The sequence below is a fragment of the Rhinolophus sinicus genome, chromosome X (assembly GCF_036562045.2).
Source record: "Rhinolophus sinicus isolate RSC01 chromosome X, ASM3656204v1, whole genome shotgun sequence".
NCBI classification, from domain to species: domain Eukaryota; kingdom Metazoa; phylum Chordata; class Mammalia; order Chiroptera; family Rhinolophidae; genus Rhinolophus; species Rhinolophus sinicus.
In genome coordinates this window covers 26,328,849-26,350,614 of record NC_133768.1, presented here as the reverse complement: position 1 = coordinate 26,350,614, position 21,766 = coordinate 26,328,849, and the positions used below count along the sequence as shown (strand labels likewise).

Here is a 21,766-nt window from a genome sequence, read left to right as displayed (position 1 = left end):
ACACTAAAACCACTTCTAGTTTGTGTAGTTCTTGTTCAGGGAATGCATTTTCTTATGAACATTTCTTTCCACACGTAGGTCAAAAATGTAATGAAAAATATCATGGCTGGATTGCAACAAACCAACAGTGAAAAGATTCTCCTGAGCTGGGTCCGACAATCAACTCGTAATTATCCACAGGTTAATGTCATTAACTTCACCACCAGCTGGTCTGATGGTCTGGCTTTGAATGCTCTCATCCATAGTCATAGGTAAGGAGACTGCTGAGATATTGAACAATTTTTATAAGTATTGGTTTAGAGACTGATGTTTTTTTCTCCAATGTGCTTCCATATCATTTCCCACTATGCAACACATTATGTGTGTTGAACATGTTGATCTAACCATGCACTGGAATGCACTGTATAAGAATATTTATCCTATTTTTATATGATATATCATTTTGTTGTTGAAATATTAAAGTTACTGAGCATGAATGTGGATATGGTGGGGGAGGGGAATCAACATATTTGTAATTGGGACAGTCAGAAAATCAGGGTTATAGTTTAACTTTGCTAAGAATGTGGTTGGTCTTTCTATACAAATAATGTGTTAGTATGAGTTTAAAGTATAGCGCTAAGTGTGGTTCCAAATGTCATATGAGTGGCTGTAGTAAAATCAGTTACCATCATCAGATTAATAATGAGAAAAAGAAATATTTCTCTTGCGTGATACACACTTAGATAGGAAATACCATAAGGCTCTGTATATTTTTTATGTTTCAGGCTTAATAGAGGCTCTGAGTATCTTAGTAACCAAGGCAAAGAGCAGACCACAATTAAATCTGTGACTCATTCCTCAGAATATCAAAAGAAACAATTGCTTTGGAATAGCAAAGGAATTGCTGTAAAGCATTAGAGTTAGTTCTGTGGATCTTCATAAAGAGAATTCATGTAATATAGTGAAACAAATGTCCTTAGCTATTCCATACAATATTGTATTTTTTAATATAACAAAATACTTGTTTGCATTTTCTTGTGTAAAAAAGCTCAGTAAATGAATTAATAACAGTTGAAGAAAAAGCAAAATAACATGGTAAACATACAATGCATTAATGTATTACATGTAATATATAAATTATATATATATATATATATATATATATATATATATATATGTATATAAAATATGTATAATACATTTACTGCAAGGAATATCTACTTTGGTTTCTTATTACCCACCTTTTTTACTCAGCCCAATTCCCGGAGTCAAACAAATCTCCTTATTCACTGTTTGAAAGGCCACTGGACTGCATCCTCCCTGATTTCCAATGCAGCTTATGTTTTTTTCATTTTGATCTTTCTTTTCTTGATGAGTCTACCATTTTCCTTTGCCAATCTAGCTTCTAGAAACATCCAGATTTTAAATGTTATTCACGGTAAAGCTCAGTCCAAGAGCAAGCACTCTCTAAGCATCTTTGTCAGGTGTCTTGCTCCACCTGGGTTGAATTACCCCCATCCTGACTGAGTGTCCAGGTGATTGACTCAGCAACCTGATTTTTGAAAGGAGGCAGCCTCTTACTAAATGGGCATGTTAAGCAATGGTAATACCTTGGTTTTCGTAAGTATGACGCGAAGAAAAATACTCCACAGCTTCAATACAGCCCAATGGGAAGAGGTATAGACATTCATTCTGCATTATAAGTCAGTACTCATTTTTGCAGCCACGCGCTCCCAGTAAGGACCTGAACATAGTGATCTCGTACACATTTCAGATGAACAGAGAAAGCGAGGATCAGGTTCTGTGGTCCTTGTTAGTTCTTCAACATTTGCTTTTCAAGTGGAAGACTTCTGCCCTGCAAGCATGTTCACACACTTCATTTGTTCATATTCTGTTTTGTGATTTCCGCATATGTTTGTGAGGAGTGTGTTTTGCCGCGTATAATGCACTCCAGTGTATAAGGCGCACCCATGTTTTTGGCCCAAACTTTCAGGGCAAAAATCTTTCATTTTAATTTGTTAATTCAAATTTTTGTTTGTTTACATTTAGGTATGTATTTTTTGTATTATAAAAGAATTTTAGCATTTATTTTTTAACATGTTGTACAAGAAATTTTATGTAACAAATAATTACAAAACACAAGAACAGATGCAAGGTACAAGAAATTTTATGTACCAGTAACAAATTTACAATATTTAGGCATAATAGAAGGCCAAGAACTCTTCGTCTTTCCAAGTTCATCGTAAGTTTAACAAAACTGATTATCATATTCCAGGATATTAGTTTGCATATAGGTATCGTTATTGATTTCTAAAATTACACTTTTAACCCATAAACATAAATAAAAGAATTTAAAACATTTATGTAGGTATGGAATCAGTACTACCCATGTATAATGCGCATCCTTATTTTTCCCTCACAAATTTGGGCAAAAAAGTACACAGTATACACAGCAAAATATGGTAATACTGTACACATACCCAGATTGCCCTGCTGTGTCTTTCCCCGACCCACTCTTTCTCTCACAAAATATCTTCACATATATATTCTCTCCTGTCGTGTTGAATGAATCATCCATAGCTACCTTTTTATGCATAACATTGTTACTTTTCAAGAGGTTTCTCACAGTTGATAATGCTCTTTCAGGAGTCTTCTCCCTCTTCTTTTTGTCTTTGACAGATGTTCATATTGTTTATCTAAAGAAAAAATGGTTGAACTTTCTTTCCCAAGGTGATTGCCATTGGTACACTCAGGAATGTCATGAGGTGTTTTCATTTCAATAATTGAGTGACTAAGCTATATAGGACAAAGGCATGCATTTAATATTAGAGCATTAGGGACTGACAAAGAGCCTTGCCAAAGGTTAGGATGTTGGTGGCTTTATATCTATTCAAAGCTAAATTTTATCTTAATATGTAGGAAATGAATAGTATTAAGACAAAGTCTACTGCCATGCTGTTAAAAGGAAGCCAGATTCTACTTTTGTGGGGGGGGGGGGGGGGCGGGAAACAAATGATAATTGATTAGAAATAGGCTCAAATTATGCAGGTATGTTGCAATAAGTATAAAGTTGCAATTACATTTTCTTCCAAATTGCTTATTTTAATTTATTACCATACAAGTTACATAGCACGTGATTTTAAAAATAAAGTCAGAAGGGGGTTGGGGGTAAGGCGGTTAAAGGAAAAAACGAAGCAAAATGTGTTTTCATGACCCCAACCCCATCCCATCCCACTCTGCTTCCTAGTAGTAGTCACAGTCTACAACTTCTTTTCTTCTCTCAGATGGTCTTCATAATTATGTATTTTATTTCCTGATTAGGTGATTTCTGTCAGTATATAGATTTACTCCTTAATATGCAGCTGTAAACCAATAGTAATTTTAGACTGTAATAAAGAATAAAAAACATTTATTTGAGCAAAAGGAGCTGCAGCAGGGGCAACACAGATTCGCATACGGGAGGTGGCCTTTTATAACAAAAGTTCCCACCCAGGTTCTCAATTAGGTCCATTTTATGTAAATGAAGTATGCAAATCGCGCATTCTGATTGGACAGGACAGGTGTCAGTCTGTTGGTAGAAAGACGAAACCAGGGTTTCCCTGCAGTGGTTGACTCAGAGAGTATAAACAAGTAGGGCATAGTTTGGAAGCCAAGTGTTCAGTTCAAGGTCCTTCTCCATATACAGAATACTCGAGAGAAGTCCCTGTCAGCAAATTGCTGCTAGGCTCTTACTGTTTATAATATTTGGGCCCTTGGTTGACCATGGGGAGTCCATCTCAGCAGATAAATTCCCTCTCGGAGTTCACATCAAATGACTGTTTTCTTCTCAGGGTCCACAAAGCCCACAAATAATACCTGTCATCCCCATCTATTTCTAATTAGATTATTATAATCATTTTATTCTTATAATTGTTGTCTGTATTACTTAACAATATTAGTGCACCCATTTTTTCATCAAGTTTAGACAAGATCTGTTGACTACCTGATGTGAAGAAGGAGGACATTACCACACTTACATTTACGTCCTCCTCTTTTCTCTCCTCCACCTTCCATTTTGTTACTATATTGTCATTCTTGCATCAGCAGTGTTTGTAACATTCATATCTATTTTGTAAGTATAGGTGTTCTTGGCTTGAATCTATAAATAGAAAATTCATTGTTGTTATGTTATAAACATAATTGACCACAGAACAAAGTAATAGAAGTTAATGCTTTTAAGCAATTATTTTGTAGGCACTGTTCTAAGTAAAATATCCCATCTATTTCTCATGACATAGACCCAATGATTAGCCTCATTTCACAAATTAGAAAACTGAGGCACATAGAGGTTATGTGATTTACCTAAGACAATTTGGCTAATATGTGGTGGAGTCAGGATTTGAATTTATGGAGGACTTGCTTATCTACTAGCCTATATTGTCTCATTCAGTATGTTGGTTTCCTCAAAAGACTGGTGATCCTTGGTTAAACATCCTTATTTTTGAGTTGTGGTCTAGATAACATGAGATGGTATGTGGCTTTCCTCTACAGTAGGTTAGTTTTACAATTCTTTATTCATTGGAAAAATCATAGTTATTTCAAATGTTAATTAATGATGAATTTTAACGATGTAAGACAATTAGAGTAATTTGAATGCTGATAGAGACCTCAATGGCCATTCAGTACAATTCCTTTTTTTTTAAATGAAAACACTGAAGCTCAAATAGATTACAAGACTTCGATAACTCCTCACCCAGGTGATTAGTTCCTAGCCAAGGTAAAGGCGAAGGGGATGAAGAGTAAAAGTTTAGAGTGCAGAAGAAATTCTATTTTCCATCATACTCATTTAACCTCGGTTACTATCCTGTAGGTGAGAAAACTAGTTTCCCATACTCTCCCACCTAAATATTTTTCTTTGCACCCATTACTGAGAAATGAAGAAATAAAGATGGGTCAGATGTTGCATAGTGAAGGTCAGGTTTCCCTAGATAGTCTAGAATTTAATTTTTATTTTTTTATAGTCTTTCCACTACTAGAGGCAGCTCTGAAATTATACATATTTTAGGTTCCTAAAAGGTTATTAGTTGTTTTGGGTAACTTGGAGTATATAGGAAAGATTAGATTTCCTAAGAAGTGCACCAAATTCTGGTGAATTAATCAGTCTAGGAGTAAGAAAATCAAAGGAAATGAGAGTCAAATGAGCAATAAAACTGTACCTTCATTTTGAATTAGCTTTTAGGAAAAACAGCTAAGCCCATCTTTGTCACTTCTTCCCTTGCAGAGCATGAGTTGTTAAGGGGAATCTACGGACAGACCCAAATGTCCTAAAATTCTGTGTAAATTCTATGTAAAGATATGGACAGGGATTTGTTCGGGTAGACATTTCATAGTACTCATCAGATTCTCAAAGGTATCTGTGATCCAAAAAAGGTGAAGAACCACTTAACTAATGATTTCCAGTGTCGTTTGCATAAATCGTATTTCCTTAACAGCCAAGGCCTTTCACAAAGCCATCCCAATCCCCTCTCCTAACCATATCTCACACCAGTTGATACTAGAAATCTCCCAATGAAGCTAGGCCTGTGAGGTCATGACTGACTGAGGACCTTTTGCTTCTATCTTCCCTAATAATTTTTTTCTTTAATATCTACTCAACTTAGAATTCATTCTCAAATACTTTTCTTAAATCTAAAACCAAACCACCATTTGAAACTCCCTTAAGATTCAAAAAAACTTTCTTGACCTCTTTAGGTTTTAGAAAACCTTATATCTTATTATCTGTATTTTTCACATTTAAAATGTGTTTTTACTTACAACATATGCATTTTTTTTCCTCATTAGATTTAAAATCCTTATAGGATAAGAAATGCCTCTTACACTTTTTGATGTTTTCTCTATTATTGAGTAAAATGATATTCACGTGGTATGTTCTCATCCGTTCTCTGCTGTAGTGAACAAATATTTATCGAGCCCCTACTATGTGTCAGACTGGGTTTCTAGAAGTAAACAAAATTGGCAATATATTTTATTATACAGAAAATTATATATATTCTGTATCCTAAATTGCACTGTGGGATATAGATAAATAGGCAAGGACAATAAAAATACATAAAATGTTAAATAGTACTAAGTGCTAATGAGAAAAATATAAAGCAGTTAAGAGGGAAAGGAAATGAGTATATGTAGGTTTGAGTTGGAAGTGCACAATTTGGGGGAGGTGCAGGGAAAGACTCACCAATAGTGTGACTTTTGAATAAAGACCCAAAGGATGTGGCAGTGTGAGCCATGTTGATGTTTGGGGAAAGAGAATTCCAGGCAGAGGGAACAGCAAATGCAGGAAACTACCTAGCCTGTTTGAGAAACATGAGGAGAGAAGCAAGAAATAAAATCAAGGAGTTCATACGGAGCAAGACCATGGAGGGCCTTGTAGGTCACAGTTAAATCTGAATTTTACAGAGTCAGATACAGAGAACAAACTGATGGTTGCCACATGGGAGGGGGGTTAGGGGCTGGGTGAAAAAGGTGAAGGGATTAAGTACAAATTGGTAATTACAGGATAGCCATGGGGATATGAAGTACAGAGTAGGGAAGATAGTCAATAATGTTGTAACAACTGTGTATAGCGCCAGGTGGGTGCTAGATAATCAGGGGGATCACTGCATAAATTATATAAATGTCTAACCACTATGCTGTACACCTGAAACTAACATAAAATAATAATGTCAACTGTAATAAAAAAGATAAAAATGTTTTAAAAAACGAATTTTACCCCCTAGATAGCAGGGATCTGAGAAGGTTAGGGTGAAACATTTTAACAGATCACTATGGCTGCTCTGCTAAGACTAGATTAACAAGGGCAAGGGTGGGAGTAGGGGAGCAGTTAGAAGGCTAATGCAGCAATCCATACAAAATAAAATGATTGTTTTGGATTAGGGTGATGGCAGCAGGACAACTAGAAGTGGTCAAATTCTGGATATATTTCCAAGTAAGTGTTGCACGACAGTGCAAGAGTCATCAAAGTCTATTCCTAGGTTTCTTATCTGAGCACCTGCCAGTTTGAACTTGTGATTAGTTATTGAGGGAAGGAGAAGTGCAAGAGAAGTAAGTGGGTTTGGGGGAGTGTGATGGGGATGAATAGCAGAAGTTCAGTTTTGGACACTTGAGTCTTGTGATGAGTCTAAGTGGACATACAGGGTAAGCAGATGAATTTAGAATCTGGGATTCAGGAAAGAGGTTTATAAAATTGGAAGTTACTGGCAAATCCATGAGATTGATTAACACATTTTTGTTGCTTGGATAAGGTATTAGGTTGGTGCAAAAGTAATTGCGGTTTTGTAATTGTTCTTAACTTGTAAACTGCAATTACTTTTGCACCAACCTAATAGATAAATTCTCCTTTGTGTTCTTCAGGGTTTTCAATTAAAATTGGGCATTATTTAAATGAGAAACCTCATTGAGGGGTAATGAAGAGTAACACTCGACTCTTAAGGATTATGGGCAATCAGAAATCAGAACTGAAGTGAATTTTATGAAACGTTCTAAATTGATTTATATTTGTCTTTATGTGTGTGTATTTCAGGCCAGACCTGTTTGATTGGAATAGTGTGGTTTGCCAGCAGTCAGCCACACGAAGACTGGAACATGCATTCAACATCGCCCAATGTCAGTTAGGCATAGAGAAACTGCTGGATCCTGAAGGTTGGTACATCTCTGGACTACCACTGTTTTTAGTATAGTTTAATGTTTATTGTCATCAACTTAACATTTTCACAAACTAAGCACAAAGTAGAAACCATGCATTATATGTTTTTTTCATATTTTAGATGTGTTTAAAATGTTCTGTTTTCTTCCAATATATTATGAATTGTCCTATGTGATTTTAATTCTCCAAATACCAATATCTAAAATTGAACTGTAAAACTTTGGGGAAAAAAATCAATGCCTTTACAATGTATATGCCTTATGAATGGGGCATACTACTTTTAGAGTACATTGATTCCAAATAATTATAAAAAGTTCATGTTTTGCTTACTCTACCAAGAGATTTGATGGACTAATTAGCTGTAATTAATTAGCCACTCTTTCCAATTTCATTCACATACTCCATACAAGGCAACGTGGTTTACTGTTTAAATCAGGAAATCTATTCCTGGCACTGCGTCTGTTATAATTTGTCACTCTGGGGGAAGTCCTCCATTGGATAGTTATTCATTTTCTACTTCTTTAGTTGACAGGCAGCACTATATTTATATTTTTACTATATTACAGTTAAATAAATTTCATCCTTCTCTCTGGTGCTTCGTAGTCATAGCCCAGACACATGGATTAGAGGGATAATGATTGCTGACCTCTGCTTTTCTTTTGGCCTATGAGCCAGTTTGTTTGTTTGCGACTCTCTTTGAAACTGCAGACTCTAGTCTCGCTTTCTTGAGGCTTTACCACTCTCTAAAAACAGAAGATGGAGGAGCAGTGTCAGTGGGATTGATACCTGCGATATGATACCAGCTGATATTTGGAAAGGGTTATAGAATTCACTGGTCTCTGGAATATTGAATCAATTCCAAATGAGATCCTCGAGTGGTGGTGATAGGTCCCATCAGGATAAGCTCAGAACTAAGTCGGAGGATAGCCTTTCAGTGGTGAATTTATCATTAACCAGAATCTGATCGTCAGTGCTGCAGACCCAGAAACTTGATTGCCTCATCTTATTGCTAGCAGACCCATATGGTGGCGGTGAGGGTGGGAGAATTAACTTTTAAAGAAATTCAAAACAATGATATATCAATCAAAATGGAAATTCAGTCATTTAAAATGAGATATTTAACTATCAGAAGAACGAGAACACCCATATCTGATTGACCAATGTATCACTCTCGGTAAGCACATGTCCTTGGGAAGACAATTATTATAACAACGAAAATGCGTTTCTGAGGTTGGAATCAGATTCAATTCCTTAGAAATGTTTCTTCTCCTTTAGCTAATACATAGCTGAGCACTGACGCCTGTAACCTCTCTTTGTTGCTTCAGTAGATGATGAACATCCCTCCTGCCCCTGTTTAGCTCTAAGGGAAATTGTATCAATCACATTTCCTTGATTTGCAGGATGGCGGAAGGTAACCTCACCATTGACGCGTACCGCTGATTTACATGTTTTTCTCATACTCCATTGAAGTAGAGAGGGCGGATAAAATAAAAATATGAACTCCAACTCTTGAGAATAAAAGCTGCAGTATATGGATTTTGAAGGATAAGCCTGTTAACAGTTTTTTTCTTTATCATTAAATCCACATGTGGTAGTCAGTTCCTTATCTGGAATATATGCTGTAGTTATTCGTGTGTGTACCCTATCCTGTCATAAAATAGAGTAGGTTTAAAATCGATATTTTTCTCATTAAGTGATAAAATGGCTTTTGATCTCTAATTCCTCCTTTGGTTCAATGAAGTGGGGGTACCTAGATAGGCAGCCACATCATAATCAGGAAGTAGGTTGATGAGCCTGTAATCAGAAAAGGGCAGTTACATAAGTGATGTATTTTAGAGCATAAAGTAGCCTGATATACACAATTCCATATGTTCTCCTAAATGGAAAGTGTATGTTGAACTGCACATCATGTAAGCTATAGGAACACCGTTATAATATCTCAGACTTGACAACTAAAAGTCAACCAAATATAAGATGAAATCCATGCTGATTAATAGAGATCAAACCACTGGTTACGGTTTCATTTTGCCAATAGAGTCTTGGATCGGAAAACCCTATTCTCTTTATGGACTCTCTTGCAATTCAAAGAGCGTTCTGTCTTCTAACATGGTTTATTAAAATTTATTTATAGCTGTCAGTAAGGTGAGGATTCAGCATAAATCCTATATTATGTTTTTAGATTATCTATCAGTTTCTGCTAGTATATTAGGGAAATACCCAAATATGCATTTAAAAATTCTTGCTTAGTGTTTTTCAAGCAATGATATCAATGATAATTTAAAAAAAAAAACAATTAACTGAATCATAAGGATTTTTACTGATTTGTTAGTCATAGAATCGAAGACTTAGAACACTCTCTTCAATGTATCTAATGGGAGATTCATGGATTTCTTTCATGCCTTTATGGTAATTACCTTTGAGGAGTTCATATATTTATTTAACCAAATATTGATTCTTTAGCTTATGCATGACGATGTCAGCTATTCTCCAAAGCCATTTTTATTTCATATCTAATATGCCCCTTAGGAGGTTAATGAAACATTTTGCTTTATGTTTGGGAAGATCTTTATTATTAGGGGATTTAAGTTACATTTGGATTAAGAAATACCTGCCAAAAATTCTTTTTAGAATTTTAAACATATGCTTGTTGATTGGGTTGATTTATAAATTAAAAACTCATTGAAATATAATTTGGAGACTTTTATGTCTTGCATATATCAACTTTGTTATGCTTTGTTTGGTCTTAACTGGTGCTTTGAGACCTGAGGTTTGGTTTTTAAGTGGAATTGCCTTTTACAATGAGTAGCAGTTGCGTTAACGTAAGCAATTTCAGGAGCTGTTTCTGGTGTGTTTAAATGTTAACATATGCAGAAATAAGTATTACTGGGGTAAAATTATTTAGTAATTTATGCATCTTTATGCTCATAGAGATAGAAGGTTTATCTCCTTCAGAATATATCCTATTGTGAATCAGACGATTGACTTTCTTTCACGATTTCCCTATAAGACATACATAGTACGTGCATTGTTGTTTTCATATACATTGCGTGCTTCCCTGAGTTTCAAACAAATTGGTTTGTTTGCCAGTCCACACACTTTCTGCATTAAGAGAATACTTTGTCAGCTTTTCCTAGTGAATAACAAAGTGAAGATATTCTATTTAAAGGAATGAAAAATTGTGCTGGTTCTAGATGACTTTTGCATATCATTGTAGTATGTTGATATGCAGTATGATGTGGAAATGCCCTTACTTGTTAGCCAGGGTAACTTAAGAATGAAAAATGAACGATGAGAGTCAAATGTGAGGAACATTCGGGCTCGTGAGAAATTATTTGTTACCTCAAAATGACATTTACAAACCAATTACTTTGGTTTTAATCCACTTCATTTTAACTTCGTGAGGATGGTGACACAGATGCTATTTTCTGCTTGGCTAATCCCTCCATCACTCTTCAGTTGTTTTTAGAATCTACTTTTCCAAGAATTAGCTCTGCCATTTGGAAAGTTTCACTCCTGAAATAGTCTCAGACTAAACTTAGCATACGTGCAATTTATTAGTCTTTAAAAAACTATTCAAGGTCAAGTATATAGCATTTGCTATAACAGAGAAGAATGTCTTTAAGGCCTCTTATTGGGGTTTGATTTCAATTGTTTGAGCAAGTGGTGTTTTTACCTTCCATTGTTGTTCCAAGCATCACATTTTGAAACCTTAACAGTAAGAAATGTTAATAAGTAGTTTATACTAAGTGAAATGGAAGGAGTGAAACCATGCCAATTTAGAGGAATGTTGGTAACGTATATAACTAGAAACTTTCATGGACAGATACACATATCTTTTAGATTGATTTTTTTTTCTAGAACTCACTGTAGAATACCTTTGTTTTCAGAAAATGTAATGAGGTTGGAATATATTGATGGTCCTCATGAGTATAACATTTCAACTGGAAATGATTATTGTAACTACCTCACACTCTTCAAAGCCAAACCCTTTGCACTGCAAAATGTTCTTTTTTCATGTTAAAAAGCTATTTTAATAGTATGTACGTGAATAAAAATGGCTGTCACCTTTTTGATAGCAAAGTAACCTGTACAAAATATATATTCCTTTGCACTGTTTTATGTTTTTGATTTATATCATTATCTCTGGCAGAGAGTCTTTAGAGATACTACCAGTTGTTGTCTAAAACAATCCTGGGTTTCTTGGAAGCACAGCTCTTAGTCTAGTTATTCTGCTATGGGGAAAAAGAAAGCATCATCTGCCTATGCAGACACAATAATAGCAAAATAATGTTCCCGTTACATCAGCAAGAGACCACTTTTTCCAGGTTTCTTTTCTTAAGAAAGATTAAAATGTGATCATTAAAACCAAATTACATCATTTTATAGGGTTATGTGTAATAATAATGAAAATATTTCTTTAATTTTGAACTTCAGGGGATTGCAGTTGAAATGAACAAATTAGAGATGGCATTATTGTTTTAGCAAAGGAATGGGATCCATTAGTAAATTTAGTGTTGCCATCTCATTTGCTTAATGTATGTTCAGCACAACCTTTTAGCAAAGGAATTTGGGAAACACCATTTTAAATAATTTAAGTATCACCATTGGTTAGAACAGAGACTAGCACCAATACATATTGAGGCTTTAGAAAAACTGATGGCCAGTGCAGAAGTCCAGAGAAATGTGATTAACATATTCCTAGCCTGCATATCATTAGAGTAAGGATACTTATTAGAATATCCTTGACTATTTTTAGGTTTTATCCTGAACCTTTTTTTACACTTCCCCTTTTCATGGGCAAACACATTTCATAACTAGACTATCCACTGCCACTTGAATGTATTGGAGTTAAAGATGACTTTGATTTTAATAAATCATCAGATTTATCATTGCTACTATAGAAAAAATCTTTAAGGAACAATGAGGCAGTACTTTGTACATGAAAGTAAGATATAGCAAAATAAATAAATGAAAAATTTTTACATGAGTAAAAGGTTACCAATAATAGTTTATAACTATTAACATAAAAAATGAGGCTAAAGATATATTAATATTGTGATAGAGACGATTATATTAACACTAAGATATTACTGTTGCAGTCTCCTGTTTCCTGATTGAGAACTTCTAAATTGCTTGTCACAACAGAAATTTTAAAAAAGTATGTTAATATACTTCCTAGTAGTCTGAAAAGCTAACAAAGGCATGAGACAGACAGAGAGAGAGAGAACAATTTGGTGTCTCCTTTTGCTATCCTGTTTTCTGTGTTATTCTTAGTTCAGATAACATAGAAACTGAGTATTTTCAGGACAATTTGAACCAGTTACTAAAAAATTGAAGCAATTTGATTTTTTGTTCTGCTGATCCGTTTCAGTTGTATGGAAGACTGGAATAATTGGATGTAAATGTCCCAAATTCATCCACTTAGGCAACAAGGAGATCTGTAAAACATTAAAGATGGAATCTGTGTGTGTGTGCATGGCCTGAATTTATGCTTTGTACCATGATTTTGCATTTTCTACTAATCTTTCATGGTCTTTTATAATTTACTATAATTTTGACTTTGTGGAGAACAGTCAGCCAATTTATCTATCTATCTATCTATCTATCTATCTATCTATCTATCTATCTATCTATCTATCTATCTTTCTTTCTCTCTCTCTCTCTCTCTCTCCCCCCCTCTCTCCCCCCCAGGAGTTGATTTGTTAAAATAAAATGAATACTATTCATTGGTATAGTTAAGTAATGTAGTTTCTCACTGGATTGCGGAATTTAAATAATGAAATATAATCTAACATGTGCTTTAAGATTTGCATTATGGATGAGGTGCTATACCAAATTTGTTCAGAAGCATTTTAGTGTAATCCTTGCCTATATAACAGGGAATCTCTTTTCACTTACTTTACCAAGATATTTTCCCAACTGTTATTTATTTAATTGGAGGAAATGTACCTAATACCCTATGTCTATACAGCCACAGTAAGTGATATTAAATTGACTGACAGGACATCTATATATTGTTTAAAGAGCTGGGAAATGCATTCACCATGTCCCAATGCTGAATGACATATAATAGATATTTTGTAGATGGTCTCTCCAGGTATATCGTCACTAGGAATTTATTAGACTGTTAAGGAGAATATATTAGAAAAAAAATTTGTTGCTCCTTTGCTATTGATTTTAATAAAACTGAGCTATGAAGTAATAAATGAGATATTACTACATTTGAATAATTAAAGTGTTTCATAGTTGATATCTGTGTGTCTTATTTATCACAGAAGGGTGTAGAATTTATCAAAAGCATTTGAGTATTTAATGATAGAAAATAATAATAAAATGGCACAAATAGTTTCAAGATTTCTATGAGGTTTTAATTAAATCAATGATAATGTTTCAAAGTAAAATATATTATTTACAGTTTGGACATCATTCATTTCACTGCCTTCAAAATGTAATTAACTGTATTTGATTTTAAAAAATTATTGGAGATACACAGAACTGGCAAATGAATATCAAAAAACTTTAAAATTGAGTACTAGGGAAATAGATATCAGGGTGTATTTATGTTTTCCAATTAATTTCTCTATATAAAAATTCATGGGCCACTTAACAGCTGCAATATAAAATATAAGACAAAATGGTATCAGTTTACAATAATATTTGGGTAAAATAATAATGAACTGGAGTCTTGGTTGATACCCTTTAATTCTTATAACATGATAGTTTAATATTCATGAAATGGGATTTAATCCTTGTAAAAGAGACCAGAAGCTTTACAGTAGTCTTATGATTACACTTTAAAACAATAAACAATACTCTTAGAGTTATTGTCTTATGGCAAACTTGTGGGGTTAGTGGGTCATATTTTATCTGCTTGAGAGATGAGAAAACTGTTAACAGCTATTAAGTGCTTGAGGGATGTTGTGGATTATTAAAATTTAATAAAGCGGTTGAAACCCAGTATTTTTACTTTTTAGAAATAATCAATGTTCTGCAGTATCATTCTTGGGAGGTATTTTTTCAGTATTGCTGATAAAACTTTTACCTCAAATTGAAGCACAGTTTTCCCCTAAAAGGAGTTTACTAATTTATCACCAGTGATACAAACTCAAATATGCAAAGTTCATTTTAGCAGCATAAAGCTAAAATCTAACTAAGACAGTGATGTTCTAGGAACCTCGTGTTCTTTATCTTATTTTACACACTAATTCCAGGGCAGTTTAAATGTATTTTATAGGTGAAAAAAACTGAGGCTTAGAGAGCTTTACTAAAACCAAGATTACACAGCCAATACATACATGAGGTGGAATCAAATCAGATTAATCTCTTCTTACAGTCCATGTTATTTCCAAGAGACTGCCCAATAAAATCACATGGGAGAGTTTTATGAAAACATTGGGGGTGGGAGCAGATATTCTCATTTCATTGGTTTGAGGTGGGGCCTGACACAAGCAATTTTTGAAAGCTGATCAGCTGAGACTATCTTATAGCCAAGGTAAAAATAGCTGCAACACAACAGCTGTTTCTATGAAGTATGCCTTTTCAGAGGATAAAACCCGGAATCGGTTGTCCCAGGGTTTGTTCAGACCTCCAGCATTTTCTCCTTCTAGAGGTGACTAAGCCTCTGCTCAAATCTTCGATTACTGGAGCTTTGCTTATTGCTAACAGTCCTGTTGTTAATGAGAAATGGTTTGTCCACGAGATGAAATAGAAATAGACTAGCTGTCACATTAGACTGGCTACCAAAACATCCTCTTTAGGATTAAGGGACTTCCTTTATCTCCTGTCACACATCTCTCTGCCTCTCCATCCCTTCTGTTTATTACTTCACATACGTGTTTGTGACAGAATGGTGCTCTCACTCACACACTGATTCCACCCAAGTGTTGTCCAGGGCAACCTGTGTGTAGAGATGGTTTCTGAATCTGCCCTTTTATTTTTCCTCTTCCTCTCACTTTGATCCCAATTAATATGTGTCCTGTCATTAGGGGTTTGAAGGTCCCTTTTTCAGCCAGTAAATAATCTTTCATTGGCACAGCTGTTAAGCCCCTTATTGCAGAGGAATTTTTAAGAACTAAGGGATAATAAAAGAATTAAAAATGGCAGTAAAATAATGTTTTCAGAGTATAAGTTTGTGATCCTATAAATCCATTTAACAGAAGCAAAGGACTTTAGTTAACTTCATGATCTTCGGTAGTAATGCCACAAATAGGTTGGCTTTAATCACAAGCCATTTATTTAGGATTAGTTTTGTTAAACAGTCTTGATTTCAGCCAAATATATGACTTTTAAGTGACAGGATATACCGGTCATCAGAGCCTGCGAATATCACTGTAGTTTTGAGGGGCTCACATTGGCCATTATATTCACAGAATGGAATCGAATACTACATTTACTTAGCTGTATAGAAAGATACAAGGCAGGAGATACGCTGGCATGGAATCTTGATGTCATTGGATGGCCCCAAAGCGACCAGAATATATACGTTTGCCCCTCATCCAAATGGAGTGCATATGGCTGCTGAGGACCAGCGCCAAGGCCAGCGTGGGCCACTTGACACAAAGAGCTGCAGCTTCGATTTCCCACCAGTATTTAATACCATTCTAGTCACAGAGGATAAAGGCATGCATGTTACTTCACAACCCCCCTTCCCCACCTCACTAGTCTAAGAGTCATTCTATCTACAGCAAACATTCCGTAACTATTCTAACTCCATAGTTTGGGGAAAACAAGATTCTCTGGTCATTTTCCCAGGCAAGCTTAGAGGCCTGATTTGAACATTTTATTCATTGAGACAATTAGCTTTGGGTTGAGATCCTATTTTTGTCTGTAATGAGATTTATGGCACTGGGAAACTTTCTCAGCTTCAGTTTTGCTCATGTGCAAAGTAGAATCAATAATATCTACCTGGTATAGTTACTGTGAGGATAAAGTGATACCTGTGAAGTATGCATACGTCAAGGGCCTGAGTTATTGCCAAATTAATGTTACTTTCATTTCTATTACTATGAATTTTCTTAATTAGGCGGAGCTAGTCTTCTAATTACTTTGCCTACCTCTAGGATTAGTGGTGACTCTCCCCAAATTAAATAATTTCCCATTTTAAATCTTATTATTCTCTCTGTGACTTTCCCCCTCATTCTAGTTTCCTTATCCGAGGGCTATTGCGGAGTCACAGCTGGATTTCTGGGTGGCAATCTTTGACATCCTTGAGATCCAGAGTATTATTTAATATGTCCCTGTAGACTTGGACTACATCTCGAATTCCCCAGTGCTGACATTATACACACACACCCACACCCCCCCAGAGAATCACAGTTACACTGAAGATTTTTAACAAGTCTTCCCGAAAGCTGGTTCATAATTATAATCCCTTATTCCTATAATTGTCGTAGTATTTGTGAGAAACTAATTGGTCCACTTGTGAAAACCTCAGGAGTTTTTCTTCTGCAACCATAACTTGATTTAACAACATGTGCGTGGTTGAACTGGTTCCCAAAAATCTCAGAAAAACTTGTCTTCTGAAACCGGGAGTAGCATTTGTACAGAAATGTTGATGTGATCTGGTGTAATAGTTACTGAACGTTTGTAAGAGCTGGGCACAGTAATGAACACTTTACAGGTATAATTTCATTTTATTCCCATAACAGCCCTAAAAAGTCGACACTGTTACTATAGTCATTTCCAACTGAAGAGTTTAACTCACCCACATCACTCAGCAAGTGAGTTGGAGTTGTATATTCCCCGCTAGTAACTACTACAGAAAATAATTGTAACACAGAATATTTCTGTCCTGTTTCCTGAATTTTTTCCTTTGCATTGATTAAAAAGTTAGTCTCTTTATTACAGGCCCAATTACCTTTTAAAATGGCGGAACATTAATCAGTTGATTCCAAATGTGCTGGACATAAATGCAAAAGTCACACAAAGTGGAGCCAGATTAAGAAAGAAATTGGATTCTGTCTTTTTACTGTGATGTCGCCCTCAGAGAAGAGTTAAATAATCAGAGTGGAGGGATGTTTACAAATATTGCAAGTTTGTGATCCTATCCAAGCTACACTAAAGTTATCAAAGGGAAAAAGGAAAAACTAACCACTTATGCATAAGTTCCCTACTACTTTTGGTTAACTCGAGAAATAGAAAAAGATGGCAAAAGTGTCACTTAGGTGTGCCAAAACATGTCATTATTTCAGATATTTCCTCAGCTGGTCCTGTGAACATCTCTTATCTAGATTGAAATCTCTAAATACACATTAGAAATAAAAAAAAGGGAGAGAGGTTTATTATCCTAAGGACTAAGTAAAAATGTAAATTTTTACCTAGGCTTGAATATCTAAGATTTTCTGTGTGGCACATTTCTTTGCATGGAATTTATCATTCGAGCCAGGTGAGAACCTGGTTCTGTATAGACTCAGTTGGGCAAGTGAACACCTTGGAAAAGTATTTGAAAAACTGTTTCATTAATGTTCTATTAGTAGAGATACTATAGGTGAAAGCATTTTAAGTGGAATACACACACTTCCGGTAAAGGCGTCGATTTTTTGAGATTTCTTGAGAATTATTTTGATTTATTTAAAATTAGTACTGTTTGATAGGCAAGATTAAATGTTGAAGCTCTTGATAAATGCATCTCACATCACCTAGAACATAAATGGTAGATCGTGATATTATTGTAGTTGTGGTTAATCGAAGGGTGTCTGAACATGGATAGCAGGAGGTGGGGAAAGACTAGTCGAGAAGAGTAAGAATCATTGAGAACTTGGGTATTTGGAGAACCTCGGTTCAGCAACCAGGTTAGAAAAGGCTACAAATAGGGATAAACACTACCCATTTTAAAATATAACAAACATATCAAAATGAATAAGATATAAGCTCCTGTATAAAGATTAAATAATTGTATGTATTATTGTATGTCTAATTTTTCTTTCACCAAAAAATAAGAAGTGCATGTTAAAAATGAGACAAAAAGCATAAAATGTAGAATATTAAGGAACGAGGAGATAAGAATTAATCTTTACATTTTCATTATGCACATACATGTGCTGGTTTAAAATGTTAATATTAGTTGCAGCAAGATTTCAGTAACATCTGATATAAATTTTCTATTAAGTGATAGTATCTGTGCGTTCTTGTAAGTAGAAACGTATATTCTAAGCAAAGAAAAAAAGTATTTGAAAGGAAAAAAGGATAACTCCCCCATTCTTCTTCTCCTTAATCTTAATATATACTGGTGAGGAAAATGGCAGTCAAAGCTAACCAGTGCTTGGAAGACTGTTCTTATTTGTGTAAAGTCATCTTTCCCTCAGATAGATCAAGAGGCACTATTTGAATAAGCCTAATAATTCTGAGAACTTTAGTCTTACAGAAGGAATGGAAACTTTTAAAATTAGAATTTATTGTCAGACCCTACACGTTGGCTACTTATCTAAGCCAATTTCTTCATTATTATAGAGCAAAGCTAGTTTAGCTAATATAAGTGCATTTTACTGTGTTGAATGCATATAGATTAATTTAAAAAATAAAAAAAAATGACTTTGTAGACTTCAAATATTGGGAAGGTGGCTGGATAGACTTGGATTTTTTTTCTTTTTTGCCAGTGGGTGGACTTAATGTATGAAAGAGTGCTACACCAAAGGCATCAAAAAGAAAAAGATGCAGAATCTTCCAAGGAATTGACAATTCAGTATAAGCCAACAAGCAAGTACACACTAGGTAACTGTTATACACAGCGGAATGTGATCTAATCCCCATAAATTAATTAACATGTGGTAGAATATTTTTAAAACTATGAAACATGTTTGGGAATAGAATCCCCTTCTAATAAATGACCAGATGTTTATGACAGGTGAAAATGTGGATGCTTCATAATCTTGTAGATGGGGTGTTAAATACAGCAAACCCACTGGATCAATACCATTGTTCTTACTCAGCTTCTCTTATTTTAGTCACTGCACTTAAATGCATAAATCTATAAATAGTAAAGGTGATTTTGGAGCAGGAACCTACCTAACCTGCTATTCTATTTCCTTACTCTTTTCACAGTGCATCGATTTCTTAAATAATAAAGTCCTTCACCATTTTGAATAAGGTGGTTTAGTCATTATTTTGTTTTTCTTATTAGAAATCACAAAATATGGGATTTCTAATGAAAAGTTCTGGATTTTTTCCTCTCACATTTAAAGCTGTTCATTAGGACTGATGGATAAGCCAACTTGAGCAAAAGTCATTGTAAATGCACACATGTGCACACACACAGACACGCATAGGTTTGAGCAGTGCATTTTAAAAAGTTAAACCCAGTGCAATCAATCACCTCTAACAAGAGGAAAAGCTCTTTAAACTATTTTAAGTCAACATTTACAAGAGAAATTGGCCTATAATAAGCCTTGGGTTGTTAACCTTTTTGAGAGCTATAGGAAAGCTGCTTCTCTATAAAGATAACATATATTGCCAATAAAATATATAAGGGAGGACATCTCCTTATAAAACTCAGAATATAATTCAGTTGTTTTATTAGCCTTCTGCTTTTCAATGACTGAGACCTTCCTGGGACTATTTAAAAGATGATTTAATTTGTCCTCTAACCACATGGATGAGTTCCGGGTGTTTGTTTTTCCCATGTCTGCATTGATATCAAAGGCATGGATCAGGGATTTTTGTAGTACATCAGTCTTTTAAGCCACTTTAGGTTGGTAATTTAAACAGCTATAAACATGAGTAAAATGAAGAAATGAAGTTTTAGAACTATCTGCAATAAAATATTTTATCCGTTTATTGCCTCAACATGAAAGTTTGTTTCAGATGCAATTTTAACATAAACCGTATTTGAATATAAACTATCTGAAATTCTCATGCAATGTTTTGTATCTTACGTTCCTCCAGAAAATGATCGTTTGAACAAATACCTTCATAGAGATAGTCTCTTCCAGTTTTCCCTAGACCAATAAGTGGTGCCATCATCTGTTCACTCAGTGAAAGCGAATCCTGCAAATGGTCCTTGATTCCCCGATCCCTGTCATCCTAAATTTCAATCCATCATGATGCCTCGTGGGTTATCCTTTCAGAATGTATCACTGCGTCTCTGATACCTCTCTACCTTTATAAGCCATCACTAATTCAAGTAGTTCTCAACTCTTTTGCTGACCACAGGAAGAGCTTGCTAACTGCTGGCTTCTGGCTATACCTTCAAGCCCTTTCATATACAGTATCCAGAGTGATATTCCACCATTCAGGACCTTGACACTTGCTTTTCCAACTGTCCGGAATGCCTTTCTTTCACTCTGCATTTCACAATGAATCAACTGAGCCCCAGAAAGATTATGCGTTTTGTTAGTTTAACCATTGTCAGGGTAGCATGTTTCTATAGTCCTAGATACATGTTCAAACCACTGGTAATCTTGTTTTAAATTCATCCTTATGTTATGTACATTGCATTTGAGGTCAGCTGTTTTTCTGTGATAGTCTAATGTTTTCTGATCATAATATCTAATGCATGTATGAGAAAAGAAATCTTTTTCATAATAACTTCATGGAGAGCATGGCCTGTTAAATTATCTGTCTTATACCGGGGTGCCAAAAAACTGTATACACATGACTTGTATTCCTCTTCTGTTACTGGTATATATATATATTGAGTATTATAATTTTAATACAGTTTTTTCCTTTCTTAAAATGTGTACACATTTTTTTGGCACCCTCTGCATTTAACCTACTTTAGAAAATGATCATTTTCATAAGAATATATTCAAAATTGGTTTTTACTCCCATGTTGCTATTTAATACTTAACAAAAACCAGGATTAGGCAAACAACAGTAATACCTGTCATATCTGGGAGCCCACATGAAGACTGGATGGCACTGCGACATCAGTAAAGGTATCTTGCTATCCTCTGAGGAAAATACCATGTATTTGTGGAATAAAGAGAAAGCAGAACAGACACGTCTAATTTTATTTCTCTCAAGAGTGGTTCAGGTTTTCTTTACCCATTATATTAAATGTTTAATGGGTGTTCCTCCAGATACTTAATGTAGTTTGGAGATGGAGGAAAAGGACCGTGAGCCAGGGGATACAGGAGGCCTCTAAAAGCTAGAAAATGCAAAGCAAAGGAT

General features: G+C 34.9%; 1 protein-coding gene across 8 annotated transcripts in view; it reads left to right on the top strand.

Moving 5' to 3' along the window:
• DMD (dystrophin) overlaps positions 1 to 21,766 on the top strand; it is a 2,125,071-nt gene that overhangs the window by 511,148 nt on the left and 1,592,157 nt on the right. For all 8 annotated transcript variants that reach the window (XM_074323908.1, XM_074323912.1, XM_074323913.1 and 5 more), the window contains exons 6-7: positions 79 to 251; positions 7,538 to 7,656. In XM_074323908.1, the coding sequence (XP_074180009.1) occupies positions 79 to 251; positions 7,538 to 7,656 (292 nt within the window). The remainder of the gene's footprint in view (positions 1 to 78; positions 252 to 7,537; positions 7,657 to 21,766) is intronic.